Below are 18,265 nucleotides of genomic sequence, written 5' to 3' on the forward strand. Positions count from 1 at the left end.
AAAACACTGATAAAAAGGCCTCACACTGCGAAGTGACTAAATGGTAATAGCAACTTTTTTTTTTTAAAACCATTGCAGTGTAAAAACTTGGGAAAAAGTTGCAATCTCACATTTCAAAATCATAATAACCTGCTCAGTTTTGTGAACAGACACCTTAAATTTGACCGAGAACTACAGGGCTCACAAACCTTTGTCTGTTTGCGGGAGCTGGAAGTGTCAGGATCACGGTGACATAGAAGCTTACAGACAAGTCACACATCCATGGGCCTCTAACTAACAGGGGTTCCCATGATATATAATATAATATAATATAATATAATATAATATAATATAATATAATATAATATAATATAATATAATATAATATAATATAGTTGTAAGTTCATTTGATGTTGACTTTAGCCAATGAGGGGTGAATGTGATGGCCAGGAAGTAAGCCATCTGAAAGGTTTTGAAAACAACAGGTTAGTTGCAATGTAATATTGCATCATCCAGTGTCTCTGTTCAGTGAGGGACTGGCCATCAGGAGAACCATGATCAGTTCTGGCAGGATCCTGCACCAGTGGGAAAAAAAATAAATGTCACAGATCAGCCTGGGTTAAATGTCATTGTTTCGCTCTGACTTTGTCTGAATCATTTTCCAGAACACCGTTTGGGTCATTCCCTTGTAAACTGGAATGGTCAATTTCTTTCCCTTTTTAGTTAGATCCCCTTCTGTTATCAGAGTTGTTGGGTCATTCTTGAGAAATCTTTAGGAACTGAGGTAGCTGCTTGGTCACAATGCAGCTTTACTCACTACAGCAGCAATATCACCGAACCCGTAAGTCATTAAGGTACAATCAGTGGTTACCATAAAAAATCTCATGAAACAGTCTTTTGTCATTAAAAATGTAAGGGCAGATATATACATACATACATATATATATATACATACAGGCATACATATACATACATAAATATATATACATACAATGTTACTAACCTCTGTGGGCCTGTGTGTCTGAAACTGACGGTCTGAGTCCAGATCTTAAAGAATTTTTGTGTATGGCTAAAAGGAGAAAAAAAAAACCACTCAGTCTTTCTTACCCACTTCAAAGGAAATTCCTCCAGCATTACCTGTGCTATCTGTCCTAACTGAAACACAATAAATGAAGAGAAAGGCCACAAACATTTTTGTAAAGAAAACTAGTACAACAATATAACATGTAATTCCAAACCACTACCAAAAAAGAGAGAGAGAAAGAGAGAGAGAGAGAGAGAGAGAAACAGGGCCCAGGAGAGAAGAGGGGCAGAACCCAAACAGATTCATTCATTGTATCCACGCAGCTTACCTTGCCCTCTGGGTACATCAGGTCCCGGCCAGGCTCTGAGGTAGTCAAAGAGATGGCTGAGAAAGAGAGGCACAAAAAACAAGAACGCACAACCAGGACAGGACCAGCCAATCAGAACAAGGCCAAACAACAGGGTTCAGGACATAAATATGTCATATGCTTACATCAGTTCAGCATTTGCTTGTGATAATTGTTAGGAAATGCACAGTCTTCCACTTTTTATAAATCATATTTACACCGCCACATTAAAACACACATAGAAGAATCAGCCATATATCTATTTACAGAATGTACATTCAATAATGAATTGGGATAACAAAAGAGTATATCTACCTAGTGAAAGAGATGGTGTGGATAAACCGTGGTTCAAATTACGGGGGGATGGGGGGTGGGTGGCGTCTGACCCCTTTAATTAAGACTTGGACCCCTCAAAAGAGGTAAAGAACAACAGTTTGGGGGGGGTGGGGGGGTGGGGGGGTCGAAATATTTATATATCCTATGCTATATAGCCCTGAAGAAAAAGTTGACCCCCCCCCCCCCCCCCCCCGGGACAAACCTGAGTCTCCTCCTGCATAGCAATGGTTCACAAAACTGTTTAAGGTACATATCATAAAATCACACACAACCACCCCCCCCCCAGCCCCAGGAACGAAATTATTTAGGCATGCAATATTGCCATTCTTCCAAATGACAATGTTTTATGTCTTTTTTTTTTTTTTTTTTTACGAGATCAGGTTGCCTAAAGAGCTTACTAGGCTGAAATGCATGAAATGCATAAACTCATACAGGAGCAACTGACTATATTCTGATTGGATTAGACTGACGTTTTTGTTTAATAGTATTGCTGTGATAATGACATTACTAATCATTGCTTGATTTTTTTAATACTGTCTTATGCTAAAACATTCATTCAGGTCAACAGTTGGCTGAATCCATTAGGAATGTGTCAGTTAATAGAAAAACAGAAGTATGTGTATGTGTTTGTGTCTTGCAATGCAATGTTTGATACACCTATTCAATTAATTTTCTTAGGTCTTAAATTCTTGAGTAGGCTATGCTTGGAGTACGGAAGGATCTCACTGAAACTGGCTGTGCAGAAAAACAAAACAAAATAAAATGAATTTTGTCATTTTTCATTATGGGAAGTACCTTTTAGTCACTTTGTTCAAATGTTAGAGCAGAGAGCCTTTAAAATCCACTGAACCAAATTTTAGCCTGTTTGTGACTTGAGATTAAATTGCCAATGATTTGCCACATACTGCTCTTATGTAACAGAACCCACATTTCTGCTCTCAGAGAGGGGAAGTGTTCATGAAGGCAATGTATATAAATGGGTTTCTCTGAGAGTCAGATTGATTGATCTTAACTTGGACAGGACCATGTTCACCAGGGACATGCATGTCGTTATTATTATTTTATTGGTCCATTAAGGGACTGCTTCAGATATGAAAAAGAATGACTTTGGTAATGGTTTTGAGTTAGCGCGTACATATGTGCTAATAAACTGAAACCTAGTAGATTTCAAACATATATCTGGATTGAATCATATGAGGGGTTCCATGACCACTGTGGTATTTCTGTATTGTAGGAGGAATCACAGGAGTACAGTGCAGAATATCTGGACAATGGTAAGCATTTGCTGGACGTTTTGGTTTCCAGAACGCGCAAACTTGACACAGTTTGTGAAGATTCACTAAACTCTAGTTTAAGCAAGCTCCGTTTTTAGATCATACCTGCAAAATACAAATCAAAAACATTTTCTTCAGTAAAGCTTAATCAGCTTTATAATCAGTAGCAGTGCAGAGAAACAAATTCATGTTTTAGTATGTGTTGCATATTTGAAACCTTTCAAAAGGAATTATACATCTGTGTTGTAGTCGAAAGCACAGTTTATTTCATGCCCCTCCCCCCTTTTTTTTCTGATGTAAAGGTCAAGCTCTAGATGAACCACTGGTGCTGTTTGGGGACATTGCTGTGGACACTGGTTTAAAGAACTCAGATCCGTGCACTGCCATTGGATGCAAGAGGCCCAAGTCCATCGATGGGAATGTCTACGCAGCCTATAAGATCTCAGACCAGTACTGTAAGCAACGTCTTCCTCAGTCTTCCTAATCTTTCCCATCTTTCCAAGCAACATCACATCAAGGTGCCGGAAGCACGCGTACTTTTGGTTTGGGTCTGCCCTGATTCTGTATTTACACTTCATTGCGTTATTGACAGCAAAGGATTAAAAATCCATCACTAAATCAGCTCTCAAATCCTTTGCTTCTTACACCTCCATTCACCTCAGACCTCGTAAACAAGAGAGAGATTACATCAGCATCGAGTCCCTTTCTGCCTTTCCACTATTTCCTCTGAAAACTGGGGCAGCCACGCTCTGACCGTGACCAACACATTAAGATCATCAAAAGCAACATCATACCTGGTGAGATCAATCTATCTCTCGCTCTCTCTCGCTCTCTCTCTCTCTCTCTCTCTCTATATATATGTATATATATATACACATACACCTTCCCAGGATACATACATTCTATATATACATTAAAATGATTACATCACGCTGATCACTGACGAGACACATCTGTTTCTTCCTCTCCAAAGGGATGAAATCAAACTGAGGAACTCCATATGACTACAACTGCAACGGTATGAAAAATCAGTTTACCAAAGGACAACTAAAATCATTTACGGCTCGGTTTTCTTCAACAGAAAGACAAGCGTAGAAAAAAACAACAACGATGACAACAGATTATTGATTATTGTGTGCTTTGCAGAACGGCATTTTCCAAAAATGGGCAACCCACCATGATTCCCATCCCTAACCCTAACATGACCCTTGGTGAAGCCGCATAGATGAGTTACAACGACATAATACGGGTGAAAAAACTGTATCAGTGCAGTAAGTATGGTCCTATTCACACAGCACACACACAATTATAAAGCAACAGTCTTCACATTCACCTCACTGACACTGTGGACTGTCTCCCTGTTGCATGAGTAGTGAATTTTGATTCCACAGAATTTCAGATGTCAAACAGAGTACTGTACCGGTCGGTCTGCCAATAATCACAAAGGTGCCATTGTCATTGTAAAAGTACCATTGCAAAAATCTCCACATCTGTGTTTGTGTTATGTTGATACCAATGTCAGGATTATGAAAGAAAGTTTCTACAGATCTTGCTCCTCTCCTGGTTTTCACTGACAGTATTTATTATTTCTCCCCTTTCTGTTACTTAGGATGAGCTGAATGATGTGAGAAGTTTGCCTGATATCTTTAAAGCGGACAGATTTAAACTGTTAATCCTCAACTTGCTTGCTTTGATTCTGGAGGTTGACTGAACATCCTCTCAACAGTTTTACTTCTGAGAAAGTGCTCTTTGGCAAAAATTTCAACATTTAAAACTAAGTCATTCCATCATCAGCCTTTCAACCGTCATTATTATCTTGCCTAGCAACTGCATATGCTCAAACTGCATTGTTTTTCCACAATATTAAACGTGCATTTTGAAGTGGTGGTCTTTGGTCATTTACTTATAACAATTGTCAGGCATTGGGATAGAGAGGACAACCATGCCCTATCATACAAAATTCTTTTGTCACCGTGACTGCAGTTGGAGACTATATCTACCTAACTATGGGGGACAAACTTATTATACAAGTCAACTTATGTTCTTTTATAAAGCTGTTGTGTGTTTTGTATTTCTTTCTTTCATTCTGTCTCCCTGTCACGTCTTGTTAAGAGACTGAATACATGTGCAGGTCAGTGTTCACTTTATGTAAACCAAATATAAAACAAAAGACTTGGGGTAGACACCAAACAAAGCCAGACAATGAAATAGGAAGAACCACCTTCGTTTCCTGTTCTGCTCCTGTTGCCTTGGATGCTACTCCCTCAGCCCCTCCTTCGGAGCCGAGGCGACTGGAGCGGGAGCTGAAGGAGCAGCCTCCAAGGCAACGGGAACCAAAGGAGGTTTTTGCTGTTCTTTGTCTGGCTTTGCAGAAGGAGGGGCTGAGGGAGGAGCCTCTGAGGTAACGGGAGCAGAACAGGAACTGAAGGTGGTTCTCCCTGTTTCTTTATCTGGCTTTGCTGAAGGAGGGGCCACGGGAGGACCCTCCAAGGCAGCAGCAAGGAGGAGCCTCCAAGGTGACTGGAACAGGAACTGGAGCCGGAACAGAACCAAGAACTAGAACCAGAACATTTCCAGTGGTGGCCACTCTGGGCAACCGATGATGAAGCATGTTCGCTCCTGGTCCTGGGATTTATTATTGCACTCAGGTTTCTGGTCCAACCGGTGTTGGCCTGCTGCAGCCATGACTGGGTCTGGCTTCCTGTTAGGCTTTGTAAAAGACACTGGACACATGTGCAGGTCGGCATTCACTTTATTTAAACCAAATATAAATAAAGACGGGCGGCACAGCGCCGCAGTGGGCAAGAAGGTCTTGGGTTCGGTTCCCAGCCGGGCGGCCAGGGTCCTTTCTGTGTGGTGGAGTTTGCATGTTCTCCCTGTGTCTGCGTGGGTTTCCTTCGGGAGCTCCGGTTTCCTCCCACAGTCCAAAGACATGCAGGTTAGGTGAATTGGAGACACTAAATTGCCCCTAGGTATGAATGTGTGTGTGAGTGTCTGTGTGTCTGCTGGCGACTGGTCCAGGGTGTTTCCCCGCCTTTTGCCCTATGAGTGCTGAGATAGGCTCCAGCACCCCCGCAACCCTAATCAGGATAAGCGGCTTAGATAATGAGTGAGTGAGTGATAACAAAAGACCTCAGGACTTACAGTGAGCAGGTTAAGGACAGCCAAAAAAAAACAACATCATGACATGGGGTTAGGGGTGAAAGAAAATATCTATAATATCGAGTATCGCGATATTATGTTCTGTGATACAGTATCGATTCTTGAAAACACTATATCGATTTTCAATTAATACTTTACACGCAAAGATTCGTGGAAGACAGTGGTTCATTTTGTGTTGTGTTTAAACCCCCGACCGCTAGATAGCAGTGTTGTGAACAGAACAGCCATTTTTCTCTTCCACTCCAATTAACAACGTAAACTGAGACAGGAAGTAATATAAGGGCGCACTGCTAATGTTAGCATTAACAAACCTAATGCTAACCTTAACACCGATGGCTGAATCCGAAAGAGTTAGACCGGCCCCCACAGCGTACAGAGATGAAGTGTGGGCTCATTTTGACTTCCACAATAAAGAAGGCAAAAAGGAGATCGACAACAGCGATGTGATTTGAAAACTGTGCCATGCCAAAATCAGATACTCGGGGAACACAATGAATCTGAGGGCAAACTTGCAAGACACCATTCTGATGTAAAGCTAAGGGAACAGACGGCTAACGTTAAACGAGAGGATCCAAAATGAGATTAAAAAAAATCATAGTATATCACCTTGCTTACAGCATTGCACTATATCGCAATATATTGAATCGTAACCCCTGTATCGGGATACATATTGCTTCACCAGATTCTTGCCGATACGCAGCTCTACGTGGGGTAGACACCAGACAAAGAAACAGGGAGAACCAAGGAGTATTTATACAAGACTAAACAAGGCTGAACTAACTAAAGACAGATGGGGTTTATGATAAACTAACAAGACTAAACCAAGAAACCAGGAAGTAACAAAGGGTTCGACCAAAACTGACCACTAGAGGGGGAAACATGAGGAACAGGGTGTGACACTCCCATGCTGTGTCTTGTGTGTACTCTATGGCTGTGTCTGAAATGGCATACCACATACTATTCGTATACTGATCTTGTTATAAAAGTAGTCAGTAGTATGCAGTATATGAAAAATGAAAATTTTGCAGTATACAGCCAGAGCCTACTTTGTCAGGCACTGCATCTCATGATGCAATGTGGTGATTTCCAACTCTTCAAAACTTGCAGAAAATATGGCAGACAGCAGCCATGTGACTGTGTAGTACACTACATGAAAGTTCTCATACTTGCATACTATACTGTATACTAGGGTGGGGAGTAGTGTGCAGTACACAGTGTATACTTGGTGAGTATGTAGTATGCAGTACACAGTATGCCATTTCAGACACAGCCTATGTTTCTCTGTGTTCAAGGCTAAAAGTATCTTCTCTGATAGGAAGAAAAAAGCCATTGTGTAATACAACTCTACTATAAGTACAATTTTCTGTCTCCATAAGGAGAATTGGTTCTTGTTGATATTTTTGTATCAAGCTGTGCTAGTGTAACAGTACTGGAGATGGTGATATCCCTTGTGTTAAATATTGGCTTTATACACCATATCACACTCACCCTTAGAATACAATTATTCTTCTGTCTGTCTGACATGTCACTTTCTTATTTCTAGTGAAAGCAGAATATTCTTATTAAATCTTCCTTTGGAACAGTGGGTATGTTCCCAGCTCCCTACTGCCTACCTACACAGCCTCTAAGGTAAACTAGCATTAGCTAGTTGGCCATTCAAAACAGTATTCTGTGGGGACAGAGCTTCTGCACAGCTTTCCTTGGTCATTTCACAGACAGTATCACTGACACGTTTAATAAGTTCATGCTCTCAAAGGCATTTTAATATAGAAAAGCTCCAAACGTTATTGTCTGGACATTGTGGCATTTCACACTTGTCAGTATATTTTCTAATGTCCTTTTTTTTTAGTATTGATATATAGTTTAGACATGTAGGTATGAGTTTTGTGTGTGCGTGCGTGTGGAAAACATTTTAATTCTTCAGCAGTAATAACTCTGAGCCAATTTTGTCTTTTCTTTTTTTTTTTTTTTTAATTTGCTTTAACGTGGATGAAAGTCTGATAGCCTGTATGACTGATGTACAGTACAATTATCTGCTGAGAGTAGAAACCATTTAGTGGTGTCATTTTTGATTGTCTGTAAATTACATGGAGTTTGGCAGACAGTCAAGCACCGTGTTCATATTTAATGAGTCTATAGACTACACAGGTACTCCAATTCAGTCCAATGATCTACAGGGTGAGTTCATTCGCACTTTTTCCTTCCTTTTACTTCAGCATTTTGCTTTACTTTTTTTGTATTCATTAGTACTTTGTGAAGCCAAGCTTTAAACAGCAGTGATACATGAAGTTGGAGAGGCAATACACCTTGTTGTGTCATCACTATTCATTGCAACACATTGCAGTATGTATGAGGATCCTGTGTTCGCTCTGTGCATGTTTTGAAGTGCATATAAAAAATACAGTGGAAACCGCGTATAGTGATTAGGTCTGTCCGGGTGAAACTGAGCACTTCATTTCTCATGCAGATTACCATCATGACATTTCTGTATTTATAACATGAATGTAAAGTGATGAAACAGACAGCGTCGTGATTTATGGAATTGTATGGACTCTTTCAAAATACAGTAGACCTACAGCTGTTTCAAACGCTTCTCAGATTACAGTACTGTACAAATTAAATTACTGAACTATGTTTAATTCAAATACAGTACAGTACCGTACATGAAATGTAGCTTACTGTAGTTCAAATTATAATAAGGCTATAGCCTAAAACGTAAAAGTATTGTGCGGTTCACAATTAAGTAACGTCAGTGTTGAAAATACAGTCTAAGCCACAGCTTGGCAGGGGTTTCAGTGCATTTCTCAAGTTTTAACAGAATTGAAAATAAACTGTAGACTATCGATGCCGAACTGGTAGCAGAGTTTGAAATCAAATTTATCCATAAAATATTCTGAGGAACACCAAGTTTCGCTGCTGCATCTCGTTGACTCGTTTTGGCAGTTTGTCATAAGCTTCAATGAATCTACTTTCTTCACAGAGAGAAAATTACTTTCTTTTTCCCGTCACAATTTCTGTTCACGCAGCATTAGCCTCAAGTGGCCAGTCGGAAGCAGGCGGCTTACCGCGGGACAAAGTAGGCCTAAAAAAAGGATTGCCGTAGGTTTAATTTTTATCCATATGTTGCCATATATAAAATGACCCCAAATGAACACTGTAAGCGAACTGCTTGATTACTATAAGCGACTTATACAGTACTGTACTGGTATATATACAGAATCATTCCTATAGGAATGATTCTGTCCTAAGCTTTTTGATCCATCTAAACGGTTGATCACTATAACCGTGATCACTATAAGTAGTTTCCACTGTATACTGCGTGCATCAGTGCAGTGGCTAAAAAACTGATTTAATGAACAGTTTCTCCTCAGATTAAAGGAAGAACATTAACACATGACAGCGATATCAATGGTCCTTACTTGGTTGTTGTTGTTGTTACTGACACTGTAACTGCTTTTGTTGTTGATGGTGTTGTTGTAGTTGTAATATAGTTAGGCCTATTGTTGTCGTTGCTGTTGTTGATGATGACAATGAAAACAATAATGATAATGATGATGACAATGAAAATGATGGTGATGATGATGATGAGGATGGTGATGATGATGACGAGGATGGCAATGAAGAGAATGATGATGATAATGATGATGATACTGAAATTGTTGTTATGATTTCTTTTTAAGTAGAAGCTACAGATGTATTTCATGGCTGCATTTTTATGTTTGATAGCAGCAGCTGTATGTGTGGTGAGAGTAGCGAGTAGAAATGATATGTGTAATAATAAGTAAATAATAGCATGAGATTCCTACTTGCCAAGTGTTAGTACTTTGTATTAAGCTCATGCTTCTATACAGTGCAGCATGTTTATAAATCAGACGGTCAGCTGGCAGGATTCCAGTCAGAATAAACATGTTTCTATGGAGTTCAGTGTTCCGTGATTTTAATCAGTAAATTCCACTGCCAGCGTGCCAGTGCTTGTTAACATTAGGCAACATGGGTTAAAGCAGAGAGAGCAGAGATCATGCATCTCTCTCTCACACACACACACACACACACACACACACACAATATTTCAAAATATTACCAATGGTATTGTGCATGGTGATTTCAAAACTACTCAGTTTTACAAGACTGAGCAGTGGCTTATAATAATTAGATATTTCCATATAGATTATTTAGACAGATGTCGAATGTGTATGTGGAATGGAAAAAGCGGTTATTGCTCAGTAACTCTGCAGTGAAGTGAAGCCACAGAGTACATCTTTATGAAGATGCTTCTTCCTTCTCTTTAAACAGACCACCCGTGGACCAACGCTGTGGTCGTGGTAAAATTGTGAAACTAACTTATTGCTCAGACTCCCTGTCTCTCTTCTGGACGGCACAGTCCACATTACCCAAACCTATGCATTCAACTTAAACTGAGAATGCTAAATTATGGACTATATGCAAATTCTGTCCAAATGCAGCCATGATGAAGCTTAACATTTTGCCATGTAAAAGTTAACTACCGCTAATGACCAGCACAAACAATGACTGTAGAGTTTGAAATTGTGTATATAAGTAAAGTAATGACATTGGGAAATCAACACTGGTATGTAGAACTATGGTGCATCAACAGAATAATGTAAAAAAAAACATTGATAAAAAGGCCTCACACTGTGAAGTGACTAAATGGTAATAACAACTGTTTTTCCTGATTTTACAGGGGTTTTTTTTTGTGAACAGACACCTTAAATTTAACTGAGAACTGCAGGGCTCACAAACCTTTGTCTGTTGACGGGAGATGGAAGTGTCAGGACCACAGTGACATAGAAGCTTACAGACAAGTCACACATCCATGGGCCTCTAACGAACAAGGGTTCCCATGATATATAATATAATATAATATAATATAATATAATGTAATATAATATACTATAATATAATATCATATCATATCATATCATATCATATCATATAATATAACATAATAAAATATAAAATAATATAATGTAATATAGTTGTAAGTTCATTTGATGTTGACATTAGTGATGGCTGGAAAGTAAGCCATTTGAAGGGTTTTTAAAAAGCAGCAATATCACTGAACCCATAGCTATTATGGTTATAGTCAGTGGTTATCATAAAAAATCTCATGAAACATCTCTTGTCACCAAAAACATAAGGTCAGACAGCTGACAGACGAGAGCATGACAGCACTGCAAAATTTTAACGTTCACTTCTTGCAGCCATGTCCATACAACACCAAGTATAAGAGAGGCAGAGAAAACAAGCGCACACAACCAGGACAGGACCAGCCAATCAGAACAATGCCAAATGACAGGATTCAGTACATAAATATGTCAAATGCTAATATTAATTCAGAATTTGTTTGTGTTTGTGCATTTCCTAACAACAGTAGTAGTGAGAATGAGATGCAGCACACTTTTTGTAAATCATATTTCCACTGCCACATATAAAACACACATAGAATAATCAGCCATATATCTATTCACAGTATGTACATTCAGTAATGAATTGGGATAACTGGCATTTTTTTGTGTGGCCGAACCTCAGTCTCCTATTTTTGTGGGAAAACTTTTGACACAGCTTTGATTCTGTTCCCTGTTAACTGGAGGCCACTAATGTTTGTAAGGTATAAGGTTAGTATGCAGCATGGGAATGTTTCACAAAACTGTTTAGGCAACATTTCATAAAATCACAAAAAAAAACCCCAAAAAAACAAATATCTTTTTTTACATGAGATCAGGTTGCCTGAAGAGCTTACTTGGCTAAAATGCATTGAAATGCATAAGGTGAACTTATACAGGAGCAATGGACTATATTCTGAGTGGATTAGACTGACATTTGTGTTTAATAGTATTGCTGTGATAATGACATTACTAATCATTGCTTGATTTTTTTTATACTGTCTTATGCAAAACAAAATTCAGTCAGGTCAGCAGTTGGCTGAATCGACCAGGAATGTGTCAGTTAATTAAAAAACAGAAGTATGTGTAACTGTTTGTGTCTTGCAATGCAATGCAATATAGCGATCTAATTTTCTTTCATGTTAAATTCTTGAGTAGGCGTATACCTGGAGTATGGAAGGATCTCACTGAAACAGGTTATGCAGAAAAACAAAACAACGAATTTTTATCATTTTTCATTATGGGAAGTACCTTTTAGTCACTTTGTTCGAATGTTACAGCAGAGAGCCTTTAAAATCCACTGAACCAAATTTTAGCATGTTCGTGACTTAAGATTAAATTGCCAAAGACTTGCCACATACTGCTCTTATGTAACAGAACCCACATTTCTGCTCTCAGAGAGGGGAAGTGTGCATGAAGGCAATGTATATAAATGGGTTTCTCTGAGAGTCAGATTGATTGATCTTAACTTGGACAGGACCATGTTCACCATGTTCCCCTCCACATCCACTGTACTGCTGCTGCTTCTGGGTTTGGTCTCAGCTCACTGCTGGTCTGAGGAGGTAAGGGTTACACACAGAACCACAACGTTAAAATATAACATGACGTATAACTCCATACAAAACCATTAATGCAGTGAAGGATATGCGTGTGGTTATTGTTATTGGTCAATTAAGGGACACTTCAGATATGAAAAAGGCTTAGCACATGGTAAAGAATGACTTTGGTAGTGGTTTTGAGTTAGCGAGTACATATGTGTTAATAAACTGAAACCACGTAGATTTCAAACACATATCTGGATTGAATCATATGAGGGGCTCCATGACCACTGTGGTATTTCTGTATTGTAGGAGGAATCACAGGAGTACAGTGCAGAATATCTGGACAATGGTAAGCATTTGCTCGATGTTTTGATTTCCAGAACGTGCAAACTGAAGTTTGTGAAGATTTAGAAGTGAGCTCTCACTCAGCTGTATAATCAGTAGCAGTGCAGTGAACCAAATTTATGTTTTAGTATGTGTTGCATATTTGAAACATTTCAAAAGGAATTACACTTATGTGTAGTAGTTCAACATACATATACACATCAGCTGTCAATTTCTTATACATGATTTTCAAATTTTTAAGGCCCAGAAAACAGCACTGAGGACGATGAATACACTGTGTCAGCTTTGATTGAAAAGGCCAATAAGAACCTGGGTAAGAGTACAATCATTTATCAGTGCCGGCCTGTGCCGCAATACAGAAGTTTCTGTTAAACAAAACTTTGAAGAAGCTTGAAGTTTGATTTGTTTTTTGTTTTTTTTGTTTTTTTTAAAGCACAGTTTATTGCATGTCCCTCTTTAATTCTGATGTAAAGGTCAAGCTGAAGGTGAACCACTGGTTTTGTTTGGGGACATTGCTGTGGATCCTGGTTTAAAGAACGCTGATCCCTGCACTTCCCGTCGGTGCAAGTGGCCCAAGAGGAGAGGGACTGTCTCTGTGCCCTATGTGATCTCAAATCAGTTCTGTAAGCAACATCTTTCCTTGATAAAAATGAGTGACATGGCTTTATCAGGCTGGTGGAGACACTGCTTACTGCTTGTTTGTTATTGTGCTGGTTTTTGCATTTACACTTCACTGTGCCATTGACAGCAAACCAAGAGAGATCCACCATTGAATCAGCTCTTGGTGCTTTTGCCTCCTCTACTTGTGTTCGCTTCAGGCGGCGCACCAGAGAGAGAGATTTCATCAGCATTGAGTCACGTTCAGGGTAAAACAACACCTTCTATCTGCTTAAACATGCTCCCTGAGAGACAATAATCATGAACTGACGTGATCACTGTTGAGGGATGTTAGTTAAGAAGTTTCTAAAACCAAGTTCTCAGTTTAATTACATTCTTTGTAGTCAGCAGCCCACCAAGGCAACACTTGAACAAAATAACTTCAGTGCCTTTAGAGGCCAGATGGAAACTGTCTTTAAATCAGCATTATCTCCATAGCTATACTTCACTGATCAGTGAAACGTTCAAGGTTTTTTAGAGTCGACATGGTTGCCCTGTCGTACTGCACTGTGAAAAACACCCCTCCAAACACATGGCTGGATTTTGACTTTGTTGTTGTATTTGGGGCATTCAGATGCTGGTCTTTCGTTGGGCGGAGAGGTGGCCTTCAGCAGCTGTCTCTGCAACGGAGGGGGTGTGTCTTTCCCCATGTGATCCAGCATGAGATGCTGCATGCGCTTGGATTCAACCATGAACAGACACGCTCTGACCGTGATCAGCATGTCCGTATCCTCCTCCAAAATGTCATCCAGGGTGAGTAAAAAAGATGTAAAGTAGATGGAACATGATGTATTAAAATAAGAGTTTTCCCCCAGTCACAACCATTGTTCAATACAAAAATTAGAGTAACGGCTGAAAAAGTTATAATGAAATGCAGTTATTAGTTTGCATACAGTCTTGACCCTACCAGTAAAGTACAGTGTTGCATCCTGGATCATTCCTCAAACACAGTCAAGTACCTAAACATAAAGACTAGTCAAGATGAACACTGACGGGTGTGAACGGTCACGGGATGGTAAGAGAGGTGTGATGAAAGCCAAACCCTGTAAATATATGACACTATATTCTCCTGGGCCACACCCCATAGTCGTTCGTTCCACTTTGTCCGTTGCTAGTTCTGACAGTTGCTGATTAACATAGACTGGAGGGTAGAACTACTTCGGCCAGCTCATTCTGATCGCTAAATTTGTGTTTTGTTTTGGGGTTTTTTGGTGGTTTGTTGTTTGTGGTTCCTCTCTTTTGGATGTCAAACCACATTTGGTTCGTGAGAAACTTGTTGAGAAGCTCAGTTTTTATACTTTGAAGATGTAACAGAGGTCTGACACTCACTTTTGTCATGATCATTTGTTTTTTTGTTTCACAACAATGACATGATTTAAATTCACTGTGAGAAGATTTCTGATGTCACATATATTCTGTCTCCTCTATAGGGATGGAACACAATTTCCGCAAAATCGAAACCAACAACTTGGGAACTCCTTACGACTACAACTCAATCATGCACTATTCCAGGTCAGTTATGATGACACACTAGAAATGGGTTTGACTGTTTTTTGGTATAAGATAACTGCAAAGGCTACAAACCAGAAACAAAGAGAATGTCATAGCACAGGTAGTCATGTGTTGATTACTGTATATGTTTCAGGACTGCTTTTTCTAGGAATGGACAACCCACCATAGTTCCCATTCCTGACCCAAATGTGCCCATTGGTACAGCCACACGGATGAGTCCCAATGACATCCTGAGGGTGAACAAGCTATACAGATGCAGTAAGTATGCTCCCACATACACAACACACACATGTCCGCATGTATCATCATAGCCATAACCATTTGTGAAACAGGTAAATGTTACATTCAAATATCCGGACAGTGAGAACTGAAGTTTTCCGTTAGTCAGTGTGTGGTCCAGTAATCCCTCTCTCTCTCTTTTCATTGTTCAGGACAAACAAAGTGATGGAAGAAGTTTGTCTACTACTTCTGAGGTGCATGAATTTATATCTTGTTCTTCAACAAGCTTGTTTCTGTTATTCTGAACTCAGACTCAGATTAGATGATCTCTGTGCATTTTCACATTTTTGATTATTTTTCAGCTTGTATTCCAGCATCTCAAAACATATCATTTTCAGTTTCAGAGTACAAAAGCATAACAAATTTGTCAAGAGCACCTTATACAAGAATTGCAGCACCTGATTTTATGTGTTAATAAAACTGCATTTTAAAAATACTGGTCTTTGATTCATGCCTAATAAATAGTTAACTATTCAAAATCCATGGAACTCCAGTTGTACGTGGATGCGGAGAGATTCCATTTGGAGTCAAGGGCAGACTGAAAGAAACACTCTTCTAGCTGGAGAAGGATGATGTCATCACTCCGGTCACTGAACTAACGCCATAGGCAATTGGCCTGTTAGTGATTGGGCAGACAGGTGATTACTGTTTAAAAGTAAGGCTTATATCTCTACAGGCTTAGATCTGCTTTAATCAAAAGGCATAATGGATCTGTTTACATACAAGAGGTTGCTGGACTGGTGAGGTGGTGTGGACAAAATCATCTCCAGTTTGACAGGAATAAAACCAAGGAGATTATGATTAATTTCAGGTAGTGGAACCTCCATATTCAAGGGATTTATAATCTCTGTTAACCTGAGCACTAAACACACACTAGAGCCCAACTGATATAGGATTTTTAAGACCGACACCAATTTTGATATTTGAGGATTTAAAAAATCCAATAATGATATATCAGCCAATATTCTTTTTTTTTCAGAAACACATAACATAAATAAAGATTTTCCCTAATATTTGTTATGTGTAAATATGTAAATAAGTCCTCACCAAGATAACATGACATAAGGCAGCTTAAAAATAAACTTGTTTTTATTGTTAAACAGTACTTTCAAGAAAAGTATAAAGTTTTGATAAATAAGAGTCAAATGTATAAAAATACAAAAAAGGTTAAAAAAGAAAAAAAAAATTAGATCCATTATAAACTATAGAGTACTACTACTAATGCACATTAATGGAAATAGTGTATGTGTGTACATTGTGTGGGCCTGTCATATGAACATCAAAGAGAAATTATTAAGTAATAATAATAATAATAATAATAATAATAATGATATGGGTGAAATGACCGTTGTTTGTTTACGCGCTAGAACTGCCACACTGTTTCATAAATAAACCTACAATCAAGGGGGTAACTGTATTTTCAATACTGGCGGGAACAAGCCTTAGTCTAACGATTACTCCTTGTGGATTAAAAACAAACAAAACAAACAAACAAAAAACAAACAAACAAAACAAATTTTAATTACTCGCTAATTTAGCCAAGAACGTAGGCTCTTCCACGTGCCGAGTAGACTAGTCTGTATCAGCCTGATTGTTCTCCGCTTCCTTTAATCCATGACGGAAAACCTGCGCTCGAAAAGATGTCTCTATTCCCGCTATCCCTGTCAACGCCGCTTGCTCTGGGTAATTGATAAACGTTACCATAACAACATATACATTTACGCTTATGCAACTGAAGTCGTTGGCAAAAAGTTTTTTGTCCCCTCGGTCAGCAGGTTAGATGAGAACCGAATTATTCATATTTCTAAAAGCAAAATCGTGGAAAATATTGGGTGGGACAAATACCACTGTTTTGAATATTGGTTGGGATCAGGTGAACCAGAATGGCCAGGAGTAGCTTTGTCCTACAGCTCCCTCTGATGGCAAATCTGAGATGTAACAGAAATGTCAAAAATGTGGTTTCATGGGTAATACTCATGTATGAGCAGGTGGGTGAGCAGGTGTCATTCGGCTGAAAATAACAATTCTTAAAAGAATTTTCTTTAGAATTCACCCATGCCAATGCAATTATTTCATTTTTCAGTTCAGTTTCAGTTTCCACAAGTTTGATTCCGATAGCTGTTATGCTACAGAAATGAAACCTCTCCTCTCTGAGAGGGGAAATGTGCATGAAGGCAATGTATATAAATGAAGTTCTCTGAGAGTCAGATTGGTCGATCTTAACCTGAACAGGACCACGCTCACCATGTTCCCCTCCACATCCACCGTACTGCTGCTGCTTCTGGGTTTGATCACAGCTCACTGCTGGTCTGTGGAGGTAAGGGTTACGCACAAATCATGATGTATTATTGTGTCATGTTGACAAAGACTGAATTTGTTCATTTGTGTCAATAAACTGTACACCAGCAGATTTTTAACGTGCGTCTCCACTGAATCATATGAGGAGTTTCATGACACTGTGGTATTTTTGTACTGTGTAGACGCAGTCATCTGAATACAATGCAGAGTATCTGGATGATGGTGAGGATTTTCTTTATTAGGGGTGTCATGATATACCGGTATTGACGATAACTGTGATATTTTAAAAAATGAAATAGGGTTATTATGTTAATAATACACATAAACTTGAGATGCATTTCTGCGAGAAAATGCGGATGGCATTGCACCGCAGCATCATTATTGAATCTTAACTGTTGAAATACTCAATCTGTCTCCAGCTGAAGTGTAGTCACGCAGCAAAAGACCGCTGAATCCAACTATCGGAAACCACTATGTGCAATCCCTTGTTGTAGCACAAGGGTATGAGGGTAAGTATGTTGCAAAATGCCAGAGCTTGTAGACTTGATTTTGAGAAATTGTAGAATATCATGTGAGAACTTGTAGAACAAAAGTCTGAAGTTGTATGC

At 39.1% G+C, this 18,265-nt stretch overlaps 1 protein-coding gene across 1 annotated transcript; it reads left to right on the top strand.

Annotated features, from left to right (window-relative positions):
• The first annotated feature begins 2,786 nt into the window (after positions 1–2,786).
• LOC115829652 (high choriolytic enzyme 1-like) lies at positions 2,787–17,899 on the top strand. Its single transcript, XM_030793818.1, has 14 exons — positions 2,787–2,795; positions 2,920–2,959; positions 3,262–3,414; positions 5,228–5,360; positions 12,503–12,587; positions 12,876–12,915; positions 13,159–13,224; positions 13,385–13,534; positions 13,660–13,777; positions 14,143–14,321; positions 14,999–15,080; positions 15,214–15,342; positions 17,592–17,676; positions 17,840–17,899. Exons 1-14 carry the CDS (start codon positions 2,787–2,789, stop codon positions 17,897–17,899), a joined length of 1,329 nt encoding a protein of 442 aa, XP_030649678.1.
• Positions 17,900–18,265: the final 366 nt, after the last annotated feature.

This window comes from Chanos chanos, chromosome 2 (genome assembly GCF_902362185.1).
Source record: "Chanos chanos chromosome 2, fChaCha1.1, whole genome shotgun sequence".
NCBI lineage: Eukaryota > Metazoa > Chordata > Actinopteri > Gonorynchiformes > Chanidae > Chanos > Chanos chanos.